The 17,104-nt window shown below is 46.5% G+C and overlaps 1 protein-coding gene across 1 annotated transcript in view; it reads left to right on the forward strand.

Annotated features, from left to right (window-relative positions):
* The first annotated feature begins 15,368 nt into the window (after positions 1-15,368).
* CRHR2 (corticotropin releasing hormone receptor 2) overlaps positions 15,369-17,104 on the forward strand; it is a 149,958-nt gene continuing 148,222 nt past the window's right edge. Inside the window, exon 1 of the mRNA XM_051610398.1 lies at positions 15,369-15,556. Within this exon, the coding sequence (XP_051466358.1) occupies positions 15,491-15,556 (66 nt within the window). The 5' untranslated portion in view covers positions 15,369-15,490. The remainder of the gene's footprint in view (positions 15,557-17,104) is intronic.

A 17,104-nucleotide genomic window follows, 5' to 3' on the forward strand; every position in this document is an offset into this window, starting at 1 on the left:
CATGAGAGCACCACCACCATCCTTAATGTGAGACTTAATGTCTTGACTCTTAATAAGTATTTCCCTACTAATCTTCTAAATCTCCAGATTAAAACAGCTGCTCAGAAGCTCAGCAGACTGAAGTTATTATTAGTGAAAAGTACATTTATTGAAAGGCATTTATTTCTTGAAGACAAATGAGCAGGATTGGGACTCAGCTTTTAAGCACAGATCCCCACTGAGACTGATGAGAGTTGCTGCCTTTTACACGTAAGGATGGCAAGAACTGGCTCAGCAGTTAGACCATTTAAAAACTATGAACCTGTATTCTCACTGGCCTCTCACAGAATAATTTCAGCAAAGCTGACTTGCTCTAGCACGTTGTCTTTTTTTCCACTTCAGATGAGGTTCTCATAGAGGTCTGTAGTTTTCATTATTTAAAAGAAACCCAAGCCTATGTGCACTTTTTTGTCCTCTACAAAATTATGCAGCTTGTTTGAGCAATTGCTTGTACTGACAACCTGTCTTTAGACATTGAACTTTTTACTTGAATGCGTGAACCCAGGAATCATTTTGTCCTCAGTTCTGAGATGGGCAAAATTATTGAACTTCAACTTTGAGCTATCAGAGATGGAGAGGAGAGATGTTAGCCAGGGAACTACAAATGTGCAGGGCAAATACATCATAAAAGTAAGTTATTATTTGCTATTTTATCCTATTTCCATTTCACACCATTCTTCTGTGAATTTACAGGGGACTGTATTGCAAACACTACAGTGGCTGAAAGATTTGAAGCCTGCAGAAAGTGGTCAGAGAACGGTTGTTTATTGTCTCTTTCAATTCAAGAACCAAGAGCTGTAAGGCAAAACTCACAAGGGGCAGTTTCAAAACCAATAGCAGAAAATGATTCTTCACACTGCCCAAACTGTGCAACCCCTTCACACAGCATGTTGTGAAATGTAAGAGTTCACATAGGTGCAGAAAAACAGGCTGATACACAGAGATAAATATGGAATGTATGTGGAATAGACTTAAAACTAGTTTTTAAATGCAAAGACATACCACCTGACCTAGGAAACTGCTGGGACAGAAATTGCCAGAGGCTGGGTAAATACTCCAGGAAAGCACTGTCTGTCCCATTTTGATGGCAGCCATACAGCCCTAGCCCATGAAATGGAGCTAGACAGTCCTTTGTTTAGATGAGGCACAGCCATTGCTATGCAGTTATATAGTCTGTGGTGCTTGACAACACTGCAATTCAAGGAGGCTTTAACCTCGGGGTCACTGCTCTGCTCACACAAACCTGCCCAGGACTCAGTGGCATCTGCACCTTCTGTTCATTGCAGTCAGTTTTTTTCTATCATCATTTATGCCTTCTCACAGCTGAGGAGCCAGCTACATCATTTCAGACGACAGGTCTGGAAAGAGAGTATGTGTTTACCTGGGGAGGTTTGTGGAACTGAGGTGAGTGGAATAGATCTGCTTGAAGGATGAATCTGAGATACAGCTGTTTACTCAACACATTAGCCTACTCCATTTTCCACTGCCGTGTTTCCTCCAGCTCCTGGATAGTTTATCAACAAGTTTGCCATTGAAGTGTCCACTTACTTAAAACACCACTGCCTGTTGCTACATGAAATTAATCCAAAGGCTGCAGGCCTATTAATAGCATTCTTTGCATGCTTCAGTAATCACAGACAAGCCATACATCTAATAAGGTCTTTTGAACTTCCGTCAAGCTCCTTTTTAAACCTCATTAAGATTGGATTACTTGGTTATATTAATCCTGGTGGCCTCATGCCAGTGGTCCTGACTCGCAGTGGTTACTGTAACATATTTGCTATAAGAATGCAGGAAATGGCAAATACAAAACTGAGGCTGAAAGAAAAAGCAAGAAGCTGCCCCCGTGGCACTTCTTGTTTCACAGTTCTGTCCACAGGCCAGGTGAAGTTAGAAGCCACATCCTGTGCTTTCAGAATGGCATTGTTACATGGTTGAGTTGCCTTTAGTCTACTTCCAATAAACTCAGTAACCAGGGCACCCACCAGGCAGTGGGGGGCAGCTGCCACCCAAGCACAAAAATACTCCTGGTTAATATAAACACCAGATGCTCAACGCTTTGCACATCAATGCTGCGTTTTATGGCAACCACAGAAGCATTCTGGGTCTTTCCAGCTTTACAGGTAGGGAAAGCAAAGAAGAGAAGTCTTGATTTAAACCACAAAATGTCAGCAGTGGAAATTGTGAGATTTGAATTCCTGGCTCTCATGGCCTTGCCCAAGCCAGAAGACTGAGGCAATTTTTCCTCTATTTTATCTTTTGGGGTTTTTTGTGGGTTTTTTTGCTGAATTCAACAATAAGGATATCTGATACTTAGCATTGGATTATTGTGGGAACTACACATCCTGGAAAGCCTCATAGTGTATCAACAGAGAAAGGTTAGAGGAGGCTGAAAATCAATGACCTTCCTCCACAGAAAGACCATCATAGTGTGAGAATGCACAGTATTATATCCTAATGCCTGGCAAATTTGAGATAATCTACCATTTGTATTCTGACAGTCACCCATTAGAGGCTTAGCATGGTGAGTCTCCTTTACTGAACAGAGGAATGAGAAAGGGGTGTTCCCAAATATTGCTCAGAGTCCCTGAGAAACATGCTGCCAAAAATGAGCCCTTCTTGAAGCCAGCACCTCAGGGGAGAGGTGTCGCTGCGATGGCCCATCTGCTGCACTTGCCACCTCACTGGCAGATTAACAAGAGGCAGATGTCAGGTGAATTTCAGGTTGCCTTTTCTTGTTTTTAAGCTTTACTTCTGTAGCCTAGAGTCATTCTGTGAAGGAATTCCTCACTGAGCTCACTAGACTAAAGCCTGCTGTCTTTGTTTTAGTCCTGATTGCTACTTCAAATAGAGGCACGTGATTCAGAACTCCACTACAGAAGTTATTTAGATGGCAAGCATGGTCCTGTGCCAGAAAAGGGGATAAATCTTCTGAAGCAGGCAGTGCTCTGGGGAGAGCCACTCAGCTGTGGAAAACTCCATGTGCCATAAATGGTTTTTTCCTTTCTTTCAATAAAAGTATTTCTGTCTGTTTGTTCACTCTGTGGCCCTGTGGACTCTGTTTATCTTCTCTACAATTTTATTCATGGGCCAGGTCAGACTATTGACTCATTCAGCCTTCTCCTGATTCCATTTGGTTGATTCCATCCTTACCAGGGAAGTATGTGGAAAGCAAGTCCAGCTATTTGAGGTAGCAGGACATGAAAAACATCTGTGCAATATCTTGCTCCCAGTGTAAAGCACGTAGGTAAAGCATAACCTGACAATTACATCTCCTCATGGTAACTAAGTTTCATCTCTTTCCCCCCTGAGGAGATGTCCAATGATTTTTCCCAAAGGAAAAATGCTGCCTCTGTCAGTAAATTAAATGGCAATGAAATACAGATTCATGGAAGAAACCTCTGGAGATGTCTAGTCTAACTGCTGCTCAAAGTAGGGCTGACTTCAAATTCAGGCTCAGGAACTTGTCCAGTAAGGTATGGAAAATCCCAAAGCTTATTCTTTAAATAGGTTACTTATAGTAGCACTGATAGAAACTCCTTGACTCTCTTTCCCTTAAATAATGTAGAATACATTAGAGCTCTTTCCAATTTGGATCGGAAGAGATGTGCTAAATATTATTCTGTCCTTCCTTACATGTTTCACATACTGTTTCAAAGATTTCAAATGAGAATGAATAAAGCCTTTGTTAAGCCTGTTAAATACCTTCTGTAACTGCTCTTGGAAGAGAAGCTGAAGCATTTTATACATAAATTTTCAGGCATTCACACACTAGAACTTGTTTTTTTTCTGGAAAGCTCAAGTTTCAGTCAATTGCTCTCATCAGCTTATCTGGAAAAAGAGTGTCTTGCTTGCTTCCCACCTAAAAAAGACAAGACAGAAATCACACACCCCTAAGCATTTAAACTGCAGGTGTCTTTAGCTCAAGCTCTCTGCCTCTCTTTTCAGTAGAGTGTAACTTGCATTAGTCCTAACAATAATATTTTCCCTTTCACATCTCAGTGTGTAACGCAGCATTAATTGATAAAGAGCCAATACCCAGGGAACACAATTTCTGAGCAAAAAGAAATTCTTTATTGCCAGGTTTCTGATAAATAAGCATGAAGTCATGCATCCCTTTTCTGCTATAACTCACTCTTTCGTGTATCTTAATAGTAGAATTAGCTGTTTTCACTGACACTTCAGCAAGAGTTTGAATGAGAACCTTCTGTTCATGAAGGTTTTGCTGGTTTCTTTCCTTCCCAATTTATGGCTGGAAGATGAAAACCCAAATATGTTAATTCTCCACTTAGAATCGTAGAATCATAGAATTATAGAAAGCCAGGCTGCAAGGGACCTCAAGGATCATCTGCTCCAACCTTTCTAGGTACCACTATAGTTTATATGAGATGGCTCAGCACCCTGTTAAGAATACACAAGGCCAGGCTTCCTTTCCATTGCCAGGTAGACATTGTATTCTTCAAGTTTGTCTTCAAAAAAGAGATGGAGAAAGGAATTGATAGGAACATGTTGCAACTCAGTGCTCTACTTTGAGAAGACCTCTGTCCTTCTTACAGTATGGTGTCTATGGTAGAGAATGATAGTTCTGGAAAAGGTGAAAGGAGGGAAATGGATCCGTTTCTGAACAAGCAACAAGTCCTGCTGCATTACTTCCAGAACCAAGCAGTGTGTTGTTGTGTTCTGGTGTTTCATTTGTTTGTAAACATTGAATGCTGTGCCATTTTTCCTAGAGTGAAGACATTTTCTAATTGTGTTTGCCACCCTAGTTTCAGGCATCTGGTGAGATGACTGCTTGAGCTCCTGTGGTGGAGGTCTGGGATGTGATGCTGAAAGCCCTGTGATTCAAATCTGAGCCCACTACTAATTTTACAGAGGATAGGTAAAGGGTCAGGGAAGGAAAATGTGGTTGTGGAGAGAGTGATCACCATTTGCTTATGTTCCCTGGAGATATTTAAGGTCAGGCTTGATGGGGCTCTGAGCAATCTGTTCCAGCTGGAGACGTCCCTGCTTATCGTTGGACTAGGTGACCTTTAGAGATCCCTTCTAACCCAAGACACTCTATGATTTCTATGATTTTCAGCCTGAGATCTGCAAAACCCAGGCATACTAGAGGAAGACAGGGCTTGGATGCCTCAGTTTCTCTCCACAAATCATCTAGAATAAAAATGCTGCTGTACAAAGGATACTTTTCAGATGAGACAGCAGCTCATTACTGGCTGGATTAGAGAACTAGACTTGATGGATGAGAAAAAGGTTAAGAAATACAGAGTGGTGAGCAACCAGCATAAAAATCTTTTATCTGCTCTAAAAGGCTGGGAGGAAATTTCTGTAAGTGATTTGATAGTTTAATCTCTGCTAAGATGAATAACATTTTGGAATTTTACAGGAACACCTTTACGTTTTGACGAGATGTTTCCCTTGGTAATCTCCAGGCTCAGTCCACCCACTTTGCCAGCCTCTCTGCAGTGTCCATGGAAACATCAGGGTAGAGCTAGCAATGAAGTATGTGGACCCCAAAAAGCCAAATTATTTTACTGATTATTTTCACAGCCTGGACTCTGGAGGATCCACTGCTAGCTTCATCTGACTCTTCAGGTGGGAGTTTTCAATTCTGACATCTCGTATCTAGCCTGGAAAAGGTTAAACCATCCTAAGGCAGCATAAGTAGAGACCATTCTTTCTTTGTAAAACAAGTTGTGAACATCCTAAAATGACTCTTAGTGAAAATGGAGGCTCTTGGAGACGAAGACATCTGATGGGAAGAACTCGTGTGGAAAGGGATTAGGACTGATGGTCAGAAGGACTAAAGGAAATGAAGACAAGTAATCTTGGCTGAGCCACAGTGCGCCTGCCAACATGTATTTTAATTTGATACTGACTGAGTGCTTGAAGCACTGCTCTGTAAAATTTCATACCCAAAGCCATCAGACTTGAAACTGCTGTAGCTGATTGCTGAAATATTTAGGAGTGAATTAACATGAATGATGAAAAGGGTTCTACAGCTCTCCTGCTTGTAAGAGCTCTCATGTAAAATAAGGCAACACATGCAGCATTGATTCAGGTTCTGGAAGGCAGATGTTCATCACAACGAATTATTGCTAAAGGTGGCCCCAATTAATTGTTGTGAACAACAAGGGTGTCAGAAATAAAATATTCTCATGCCTAAAGATGGTGACTCTCAGTAGTGATTTGAGGGTGTTGGACCAGACCTTCAGGTACTGTAAACTGTCAAAACACTGTGGCAATTAAGAACAGCTAAGTATATAGCAAGCAATAAAACTTCTCTCATGAAAGACTGGATGGGGTTCATCTCATCTAACTTCAGTTACCTACAATGCAGTAGTTCCCATCTGAGCTCACTTCTCTCAGCCCCTTTCGTAGTCAAGGGAAGGAACTGAACTGGGTTGTGATTCAACAGACTGGCTGTAGACACCGAGTTTAGGGTGCTGTGAAGCTGGACTTCTCTGACTGTATTGATTAGATGTCCAATGACTATAAAGGGAGAGTGGAGAAACCAGATGCTCTGTAGGTACACTACAAATAATGACTTTTATTCAGCCCAGTCCTACCTACGATGGCAGTTTGTCAAGCCAGAAAATTTCCTAGGAATCAATGTCTCATTTCCTATGTCCTTTTTTAAAAGTTCAGTGCCCCATACTGGACATGTTATGAATGTCTTATGCAGAGGCTGAAATGTTAACAGGAACCTCTGCTTAGCATGCAGGCTGTCTGCTTGCATTTATTTCTATTTATCAGCATAATTTCTAGACCTATTGTTTCCCAAATCGAGTATTGTACTGTTGCTCACTCCAGTAACCAGCAAAACTGAGATGGCTGAAGGGCAAGAAATAAAATGAAAATACCCAACAACAAGCAAGCAAACAAGCAACCAAACAAAAAACCCCACAAAAAACATTATGTACAATTTCCTTGTTTTTGTTTCCTAACAGAATGTAAGTAATTTGTTTGTTTTTACTGCCAGCTTCTTGGCAGTAAGGTTTTTGTGTGCAATTTATATAATAATGCAACTGTTGCAAAAGCAAAATCTATGTTCCCATTCAGTAACTCCAGGATAATTTTTATCATTATGTGTCCAGTCTGAGAGAGTCCTAACTCCTAGAGATACCTGCTTCTAAACGTACTGTGCCTGGATGCTTGGCTCACTGAAGAAAAGCTAGTCCTTATATACAAATGCATATGCTGCCCTGGCCAACATGGCTTCAAGTGGCTAACTTTAGGCACCCAGAATGGAAAAAATGCAGCAAGCACAATCCAAAATAGAAGGCAGTTATGCCTGGGAAAAGAGTGATGCTTTCTTTCTTCAGGGATGACACAGCTCTATTGGGCTACACAGATGAAAAGGCAGAAATTGTGTTGGCAGCTGAATTCTAGGGAAATGCATGTAGCAAATCCCTATTTTATATATTCTTTGAGTCCCTCAGCCTGGTTCTCCTGCGTGTGCCTTTAGTGTTACTTCACTAAAATCCACATGGCTACAAAGTGTAGAACTGGAGCATGAGGGATGTGAGTGACACAGGAATATTTGTAAAACTGCTTCGGATTCATTTACCTGCCAACTCCTGAGTCAAATTTTAGGGGCTTCTCCACTGCTGCTGACAGTGTCAGGCAAGTTTGTCAAGAAATACCATGAACATTTTTTTGCTTGTTTGTTTGCTCTGCTGTGAGCTCCCAGAGAGCCTGCAAACAGTTCTTGGGGAAAAAAGGAAAATAAATAAATAAAGAAGTGATTTTCAAATATTTCACTGCAAAAGCTAAATGAGCAGCATTGTCAGATGATGGCAAGAAATCAAACAAACATTGCATTGGCAACAAGTTTTTCTAAGAAAATTCTTGCCATACTGAGTGTAGAGCTGTGATAACTCCCTGTAAGAAAATGGTGAAGTGACTTGGGAGTTCTGGGGCCAGAAATTGCTGACATCTCAGCTACTGAAATAATTGAGACCTCAAAGAATTCAGAGCCTGCTGAAGGGAAGGGTCCTCTCAAAACTTAATCTGGTGTGACTGCCCTTCAGCAAGGAAGCTCTCAAAGGCAAGGATGAAGCTTGACAGGTTAGTAGGTCAAGGGAGGTTCTCCTCCCCCTTTATTCTGCCTTGGTGAGGCCGCATCTGGAATATTGTGTCCAGTTCTGGGCCCCTCAGTTCAGGAAGGACAGGGAAGTGCTTGAAAGAGTCCAGCGCAGAGCCACAGGGATGATGGAGTGGAACATCTCCCTTGTGAGGAAAGGCTGAGGGAGCTGGGTCTCTTGAGCTTGGAGAAGAGGAAACTGAGGGGCGACCTCATCCATGGTTACAAATACGTAAAGGGGGAGTGTCAGGAGGATGAAGCCAGGCTTTGTTCAGTGGTGTCCAGTGATAGGACGAGGGGCAATGGGTGCAAACTGGAATGTAGGAGGTTTCACGTAAACATCAGAAAAACTTCTTTACTGTGAGAGTGACAGAGCCCTGGGACAGGCTGCCCAGAGAGGTTGTGGAGTCTCCTTCTCTGGAGACATTCCAAACCCCCCTGGACATATTCCTGTCTGATGTGCTCTGGGTGATCCTGCCTGGCAGGGGGTTTGGACTGGACAATCTTTCGAGGTCCCTTCCAACCCCTAAGATTCTGTTATTCTATGATTCCGTGACTGAGCCATTAAAATATGGAGGCAATTCTATTCATGTTTTCTTAGCCCATGGGAGAAGTCCTGTCCATAGTAACCTATTTAAGCTGCAGGACTTGATTGGGTGGCAAAGCCTCATTTCAGTATGAAAGCTACAATAGCATGAAAGGTGACATTGAAAGCTGGAGATGAAAAAAAATATTTGAACCAAATATACATCTTGCAGAAAACAAAAATCCAGACGGATTAATTGAATCAGAAAGATCCAAAGAGAAATGAAAAATGTGAGATGAGAGCAGTAAGATTTATATGAATCTCTTTGGAAACAAGTAAGTGTCTCATTTGTATGCTGTATGTTCCCAAAAGTATTACAATAAATTATTACTATTGAGGCCTGAACAGTAACCTATGAAATAACTTCAGGTTAGAAAGATTGGAGGTTTGGCTCTCAAGCTTTGTTATTTGTCTTTCTTTAAGACTGCTGATGTAAAAATAACCCCTCGGAGAATGAGCATTGTTTGAAGGCATTGCATGTGAAGTGGGAAAACTTAAAATTTAGGAAGCAGCACTGAAAACTGCATCCTACAGAAAGCACTTAAATAGAAAAAAAAAAAAAAAAAGAGTCAGATTTAAATGTTATAAATGGATTAAAGTTGGATGCAGGAAGTGTGGGTGTCAATCTTCATATTCTGTCTAGTGCCAGATTCCTTTCAACATCACCGTGGTAGAATACAGGTTAATGCTGCAATCTAAATGCAAAATGCAGAAGGTATTTCTGACAAAAAAAAGGGAAAAGAGACAGGCTAAATCAGACATATGAAAATCCAGGATTAGCTACAACAGAAGTAACTTCAAAGTTATTTGGAAATAATCAAGTCATACCCAGGATCCATCAAAATGTCAGATCTGCTCGGAGGGTATCAGTGTGGCTTGAACTTCTGAAGTCAAATTAGGCAGTTGCTCTCAGGACACACTTTCCTCCTCCATTTCTAAAGGGAAACATTTCCTAATAATTCATTTAGCCATATATTAAAGTCCCACTGAAAGAGTTGCAACCATGGCCCAGGTTTATAGTGGTTTGGGTCCTTAGATAAGTATGGATGGGCCAAACAAGTGCAACTAAGGATTTCCTGAATTAGGAGCTGTATCTATGTTATTATTATTGTAATCAATAGTTCCTCCTTTAAGTGATCCATGCAAAAAGGAAAACACTTATCCTTCTAGTGAGGGACAGGAATAATTTCTTGGATAACCAAGGAAACCATGGGAGGAAGACACCTTGGGACATGAAATGCAAAGAGATGCATCAAGAAGCACGTGCCATGGATCTCTGGGTGATGGAAGCATCACTCCACGTTTGCCTTGTCCAGCTACCCTCCCATCACATACAACACAGACCAGCTGGGAGTGCAATGACCTAGGTACTTTTTCACCTAGAGAAAGGTGAAGGAAAAAGTCTTGTCCTACAGTCAATGCCCCCAAAACTTTGCATGAGATGTCTGCCGGGCATTGATGTCTACAGTCACAAGGCAAGGACAGAACAGCCTAGTAGCAATGATAATTTAACAACTGTGCTCTGCAGTGGGATCTTCTCCCTCCCCTTGCCCCAAGATGGGACATTTGATCTTAAAACCTTGCTGGGGTGTATTGCCTTTGTTTTCCCTTCAGGAGTGTCCCGGGCTCAAAGGAGGCTCGATGCCTGCTTGTTCTGACAGGAAATTTGTGTCTGAAACTGCTTTGCCAGGGAAATTTAGGACCTCTCAAAGCAATGGTGTCCAGGCTGCCAGTTGTCCTTCATGGCCTGCCTGTCAGCTGGAGCAAGGCACCTGAAAGTGACTGCAAGGGCACTCAGATCAGCATCAGGCAGCTTTGCTGTCCTGCAGCCAGGCAGGGAGGAAGAGCCTCTGGCAGTGCCTGCAGCCAGCAGAACAAGTCACCCAGCCCGTACCACCAGGCTTGGTGCTAGCCTAGGTTTGTGGGGCTCTAGGGAAGAGACAAGCTGGTTGCATTGCCTTGGCAATAGGATGTGCAAAACACTAAGCTGAGGATACTGTCTCAAGGAAAAGCCTTGTGTTATTCCATGAGAATACAGTGTCCACATGAATTCCACAGTAAAGAAAGCCAGCAAATCTATTTTATGCAGCAGGGGTGATGCTTCCACTTCATTTTCCTCCTCTCCCCCCAATCCCAAGGTTTATACTGCACCCCAGAGACTTCACCATTAGGAACCATTTCAAACAATGGAACTTTCTTTAAATATCATCATTTTCTCCTCCATCTTACTTGCATTCCTGATTCCAGTGTGATTGCAAGGACTAGCTTCCTGAAGAGAAAGAAACGATGTGCCTCTACTGTGTCAGACTGATTTCTGTAACCCTGAGCTGTGCTTGTCACCAACCCTGAGCCACCATTATTTCAGGAAACCATTACATTCATTATTAACAAGAGCCCGCCAGCTAACTAGCCAACCTTGCAGACATTGTTCTGGTTTCAAATGTCATCATGTGCTCTTTTCCCTATGGTATTCACTTAATCTGCAAGAAGCAGGGGGGAGACTCTTCCCATTCCCCTTCCCAGCCTGACCTTTTTCAGGTATGGCTTACTGAGATCAATTCATCTGCCTCTTTGAAACAGAGTTGAAACTGATGCAGTCAAAAGCGGACAGGACAGCACAACACTTTCAGAAATCTGTAGCTGTTCTGAGTTGTCACAACATCTCTGGAAGGAGTCTGACTTTCTTAGCTTAGGGGATGAATAAACATCTGATACATACTTAAAATTGTATCCGCTCATATCCTGAGCAGTAGACATGAAACCTATCTGAGGTCCCTAATAGGGACCCGGTCCCACTTACCCACCTTCCCCAAAAGCCTGCATTATTTGATTGCTCACACCAGGAGTAAAACCTACATTTTGCACCGAGTGTAGAAAGGGCACAGGTGGAGGCTGAGACTAGGTCAGAATGAGCTGTTTGAACGTTTGAGTTTCTGAAGGTCTTGCAAAAAGTGCAAGCACCACTTCGCATCCAGCCATATGTCTGAGATCACCACATACTCATCCCTTCCAGATCCCACAGCTTTTTCAGTCCAAGCTCAACTTCAAGAGGAGACACAGTGTGCTCATTCAAGTTACTCATCAGACAGATGCAGCAGCTGGAGCTCAGCCCTAGTAAACTGACCTATTGCTTTAAACCCACTGTGTCCCAGGAGCAGTCCAGTCATGTCATCCCTGCCATTGCTCTGCTGGTAACACCTCCATAGAAGAGGGCTCTAGATCTCACCTGAAAGAACATACATGCTATTTTCTGGTTGTTCCCTATACTGTAAATGAAAGACATCTCATTCCTCTGAGAGGTCATCCAGCACTTCAGAGAGACAAAGTTGGCACCTGATTCTGTCTTTATGTCTTGTGTGATATTTGTGATTACTAACAGAACTGTTTATCAAGTTGTATTGTAGAAACTTAGTTGTATTGTAGAAGCTCCTCAGGGTTCAAGACATGACAAGGACCTTACTGTGTTAGATGTTACACCAAGAGCTGGCCAGGTCCTTCCTCCAGCAAGGAGTGGTTTCTCTAGAGTTTCACCAGAGAGCAGTGGGAATACTTACAAGCTTAGAGGTGAATCTGTCTAAGTCCTTCTGGGAGCTTGAAAAAGTAAAAAAACCACTACCAAACAAGCAAGAAGGAATCATCCTTGTATGGGCATGGTTGCAAGCAATATCTGAAAGCCATTTGGGCAAGAAGTGAACAATTGGATCCATGCCATGATCCCATATGGAGACTCAGTCCATCCAACTGATCAGAATTATCACGTTCTCTCGCATTCCTAAATGTCTGCATAGTGATCTCATGGGACTTTGTCTCATGTTTCATATGCCATATTCACATGCATAAGTATGTGCATATATCTACATCTGTATTTGTCTCTCTGTCTCCTTTTTAACTCTTTGACCAATTTCACCCCTAAAGCCAGAGAGTATGATGAGCCACAAATTTTATAAAAGGAGATGACTGGGAGAAGAGTCTCAAGCCCACAATGATGGAAGGAAAAGCTGCAACGTGAGTCCAGCCCTTAAAGAACACAAGGGAATCTGAAGGGGAATGACCTTATAAGTAACCCAGTCAACAAAAAGCTTTGGTTGGACTTTTCTATCAGCAATAAGGAGAAAAGCCCTAGAAACAAGACTGAGGGAATGAGTTGTTTAATCCTTAGATAGTCATAATTAGGGGTTGTTTTGTTCTGTTTCAATACAACTTTTAACATGATGAAACTCCAGTTCTGGGCAGTGCAATAAACACAGATAAATCATAACAGAAAGCCATGGAGCAGCAGGCTGGAAAACCTTTCTGGATTCAGGGCAGTTGACCCATGCCTGTGCACATGCAGCTTCAGGCTTCCTTTACCAATTCTCATGAGTTCACGTAATCCTGTTGCGTGTGAGTTTCCAGTCCTGGAGGTGGATGTTTAAATGCAATAAAAAATTGTGCTGGATTTATTCCTCCTTTTGCATTTTCATGAAAGCATTCATATTAATTGGAAGCATGCAACTTTGGGTTATGGTTTTGTTTTCTTTTAATAATGCAAGGAAACAAATGTTGGTGTGCAACTGACGGGAGGAAAAACTAGGCAAGCCTAAATATTTAAATGCATTCAAGCCATTGAATAACCAGAGGAGAAGAGAAAACCATGCTGCTTTGTGTAAACTTTTGCCAGTACGTTAGAAAGATTTCAGGTCCACTAGTGTGTGGGCTAGTGTCCATCTCCTTGATGTGATATCCACATGGGATTCCTGCATGTGATTTTCTGAGCAAATGACAAAAAGGCAAAATACTTCTGCGAGGCCCCAAAGAAAGATGTCTTAGTACTTCTAATTAAGGCTTGCTAAGGTTTTGCAAATCCTGACAACCTATCTGGGCTTCTTCCCCTGTGCCACCCTGACCTTTATGCCAATATACTTTGATTTAAAAAATAATGAACAACAAACAAACAAGAAGGAGTGTGGTGGAAAGGCAGTATCTCAGGGAGGAAAAGGCACTACATCCATGACAGGAGACCACTGGGAACAGGTGACTGGGGCAGGCGTTGCTCCTCAGAGGTAATGGGCAGTATATGACACTGCTCCCTGTGGAAAACCAGCAGCTGGTCTGGGAAGGAGCAGTTCATGTCTGCTTCTGCTCCAGAGTTGTGATTGAGGTCTGTGTGCCTCAGGACACAGCTGGGCTTTTGGGGACAGTCCCAGCTGCAGCTGTGGGCAGGTACTGACTGTGATTCACAGCACAGCTGGCTGCCCTCTGAGCAGATGGGTTGAAGCAGAGGAGAAATAATCTTATTAGGCTCACTGCTGGCACTGGGAAGACCAGGGCTTGGCCTGATGCCCATAGTCTAACAATACCACAAACACATCCATTGTATGGAGAGGTCTAGCTGGATGCAGGAAGCAGGGAGTAATTAGTCTCTGTTAAGGCCAGGAGTTTATGGGCTCCAATAGGGCTGGGTGTCCAAATCTGTAAGACTCCAATTCCCTTAGTTCCAACAGCCTTGGGCAAGTGTGTCATTGTGTGCATGGCATGAAGATATGAGGTGACTTTTTTTTGGCCTTTGCTGGCATGGGGGTCCATCCTGGCAAGTATCCATAGATGAGAAGAGCAGGACAAATGTGTGCTGTTCCAGAGACCAAGTGCACAAGAAGCAGGCACACAGGCTGCTTTTGGGTTGCCTGTCTAGGAGGGTGTTACGTTCCCAGCTAAGACACGCTGTTGGGGAGTCTTACAAGGCTTGGTGCTAGGGAAGAAAAGGCTTCCCATTGCAGATGGTGAATAGCAAAAGGGATGCCCCACAGGCTAGGAGGTTTGGGGAGAAGCTGTGCTGATGAATTTGGTTACCAACAGGCTGGAACTCTTCTGCCCTTGAGCTACCCAGGAAGACCGGAGACTTTTTCCTCTGTATCTTTGAGGTGGAGGTTCTCCCTGCACTTAGCAACATTGCATCTAGGCCTGGGGTGGTGTCCCCTTGCTCCTGGAGGTCTGGCAGGTGGTTCACATCGCACGTAGTGTCAGGGAGGAAGGATTCCCCCTTCCCTCTGAGCCTTGTAGGGCGTCCGTAATTCACTTCATCCCAGGGCAGTTGGGGAAACCCGTTGCTCCTGAGAGTTTATAGGCAATGGGGTTGACATTGCACCTCATGCTTGGCAGGAGGTCGAGGTGGTGAAGGATTTTTTTACTGCTCCTGGAGGCTTGTGGAGGATTTTTCAAAGGGGTACCCATCGCACCTTAGAACCCAGGCAGGGGGAATCCTTCTTGTTTTCTGGGAACCTGGGAGGAAAAGCCATCCCCGATCTAAGGGGGTGGAGTGGGCGGAGAAGGATTCCCGTTATTTCTGGAGGCTTTCATGGAAGGAGTCCCCGGTGCACCCAGCCCTTGGGCGAGGGGCTTGGCGCGGGGGGTCACCCCGCTGCTTCTGGAGGATCGCAAGCAGCGAAGTTCCGACTGCACCCGGTCCTGGGCGAAGAGGGGAATCCCTCTCGCACTCAGTGTACGGGGAAGAGGATTCTGGAGGGTCTCGCTTCCCCCCGGGCGCACCCAGCCTCCTCCATCCCCGGAGCGCCCCGGGAGGAGGGCGGGCTCGGCTCCTTCCCTCCCTCCCTCCCGGGGGTTTGCCCTGGGACGCGCCGGCGGCTGCGGGGCTGGCTCCTCGGCGGCGGGAAGGGGTCACGGGCAGCGGCAGCAGCAGGGGGGGGAGATGCCAAGGCTGGGGCAACGCGGAGGCTCCGGCTAAGCGGGCAGCGGCCGGTCGTGGGGAGACCCCCCCCCCCCGCCCAGTCCCGCCGGCCCCCATGGCGGGGCGGGCCCCGCAGCGCAGCCTCCCGGCAGCGGCGGCCGCCGCGCTCCTGCTCCTGCCCGTAAGTGCCGAGGCCGGGGAAGGGGGAGGCGCGGAGGGCAGGGAGGGCGGCAGGGAGGGCGGGGGGAGCCCCGCGGCCGCGGGGAGCCCACCGGGTCCGGGAGGGAGCGGGAGCTGAGCTCCGTCCCTCGCGGGTCCCGCCCGCCGCCGGGGGTGCGGGCTCCGTCCCGCTGGCCCTTACCCGCACCCTCACACCGGCTCTCCGTGCCCGCGCTCTGAGGGACTCCCGACGGAGAGACATACCTGCTCCCTCACGGGTCCCGCCCGCCCCCGGGTGCACAGGGATCCCTGCCCGGGGAAGCTCCCGCACAGGTCCCTTTGGCGGTTCCCGCACAGGTCCCGGTGGCTGCTCCCGCACAGGTCCCGTTGGCGGTTCCCGCACAGGTCCCGGTGGCTGCTCCCACACAGGTCCCGTTAGCTGCTCCCGCACAGGTCCCGGTGGCTGCTCCCGCACAGGTCCCGTTAGCTGCTCCCGCACAGGTCCCGGTGGCTGCTCCCGCACAGGTCCCGGGGAAGCTCCCGCACAGGTCCCGTTAGCTGCTCCCGGACAGGTCCCCTTGGCTGCTCCCGCACAGGTCCCGTTAGCTGCTCCCGGACAGGTCCCCTTGGCTGCTCCCACACAGGTCCCGGTGGCAGCTCCCGCACAGGTCCCGGGGAAGCTCCCGCACAGGTCCCGGGGAAGCTCCCGCACAGGTCTCGGTGGCTGCTCCCGCACAGGTCCCGTTAGCTGCTCCCGCACAGGTCTCGGTGGCGGCTCCCGCACAGGTCCCGTTAGCTGCTCCCGCACAGGTCCTGGTGGCTGCTCCCGCACAGGTCCCGGGGAAGCTCCCGCACAGGTCCCGGGGAAGCTCCCGCACAGGTCCCGTTAGCTGCTCCCGCACAGGTCCCCTTGGCTGCTCCCGCACAGGTCCTGGTGGCTGCTCCTGCACAGGTCCCGGGGAAGCTCCCGCACAGGTCCCAGTGGCTGCTCCCGCACAGGTCCCGGTGGCTGCTCCCGCACAGGTCCCGGTGGCTGCTCCTGCACAGGTCCCCTTGGCTGCTCCCGCACAGGTCCTGGTGGCTGCTCCTGCACAGGTCCCGGGGAAGCTCCCGCACAGGTCTCGGTGGCGGCTCCCACACAGGTCCCAGTGGCTGCTCCCGCACAGGTCCCACCCGTCTCCAGGTGCTGGCTGAAACACCCCACGGCCGCTCACCCGGAGCCCCTGGGATGAGCCGTGGCCTTTCTTGGTCTCCCCTTCTCTGTGAAGCAACCCCCTCCCCATCCTCTTTCCCGTGCCAGAAGAGGCTGGCCACAGGCACGGGTTCTGCCCAGCTCAGCGGGGCAGCGGGTGGCCCTCTCTGCTGCCTGTTGTCCCCACGGCCTCTCGCCCCGGTCCCTCTCCTCGCAGCGCTGGTCACTTTCACCGCAGGGACCAGCCAACAGCGGTGGCGAAGGGCAGAGTTCAGCCCCAACATCTTCCAAGGGGAGTTTTTTCTGGAGTGAAATACAACAGAGGCTTTCACTTGTGGTCCTTCCTCATCACAGGCTGCCCCCTGGGTGGCTGTGGGA

The sequence above is a fragment of the Apus apus genome, chromosome 2 (genome assembly GCF_020740795.1).
Source record: "Apus apus isolate bApuApu2 chromosome 2, bApuApu2.pri.cur, whole genome shotgun sequence".
Lineage (NCBI taxonomy): Eukaryota > Metazoa > Chordata > Aves > Apodiformes > Apodidae > Apus > Apus apus.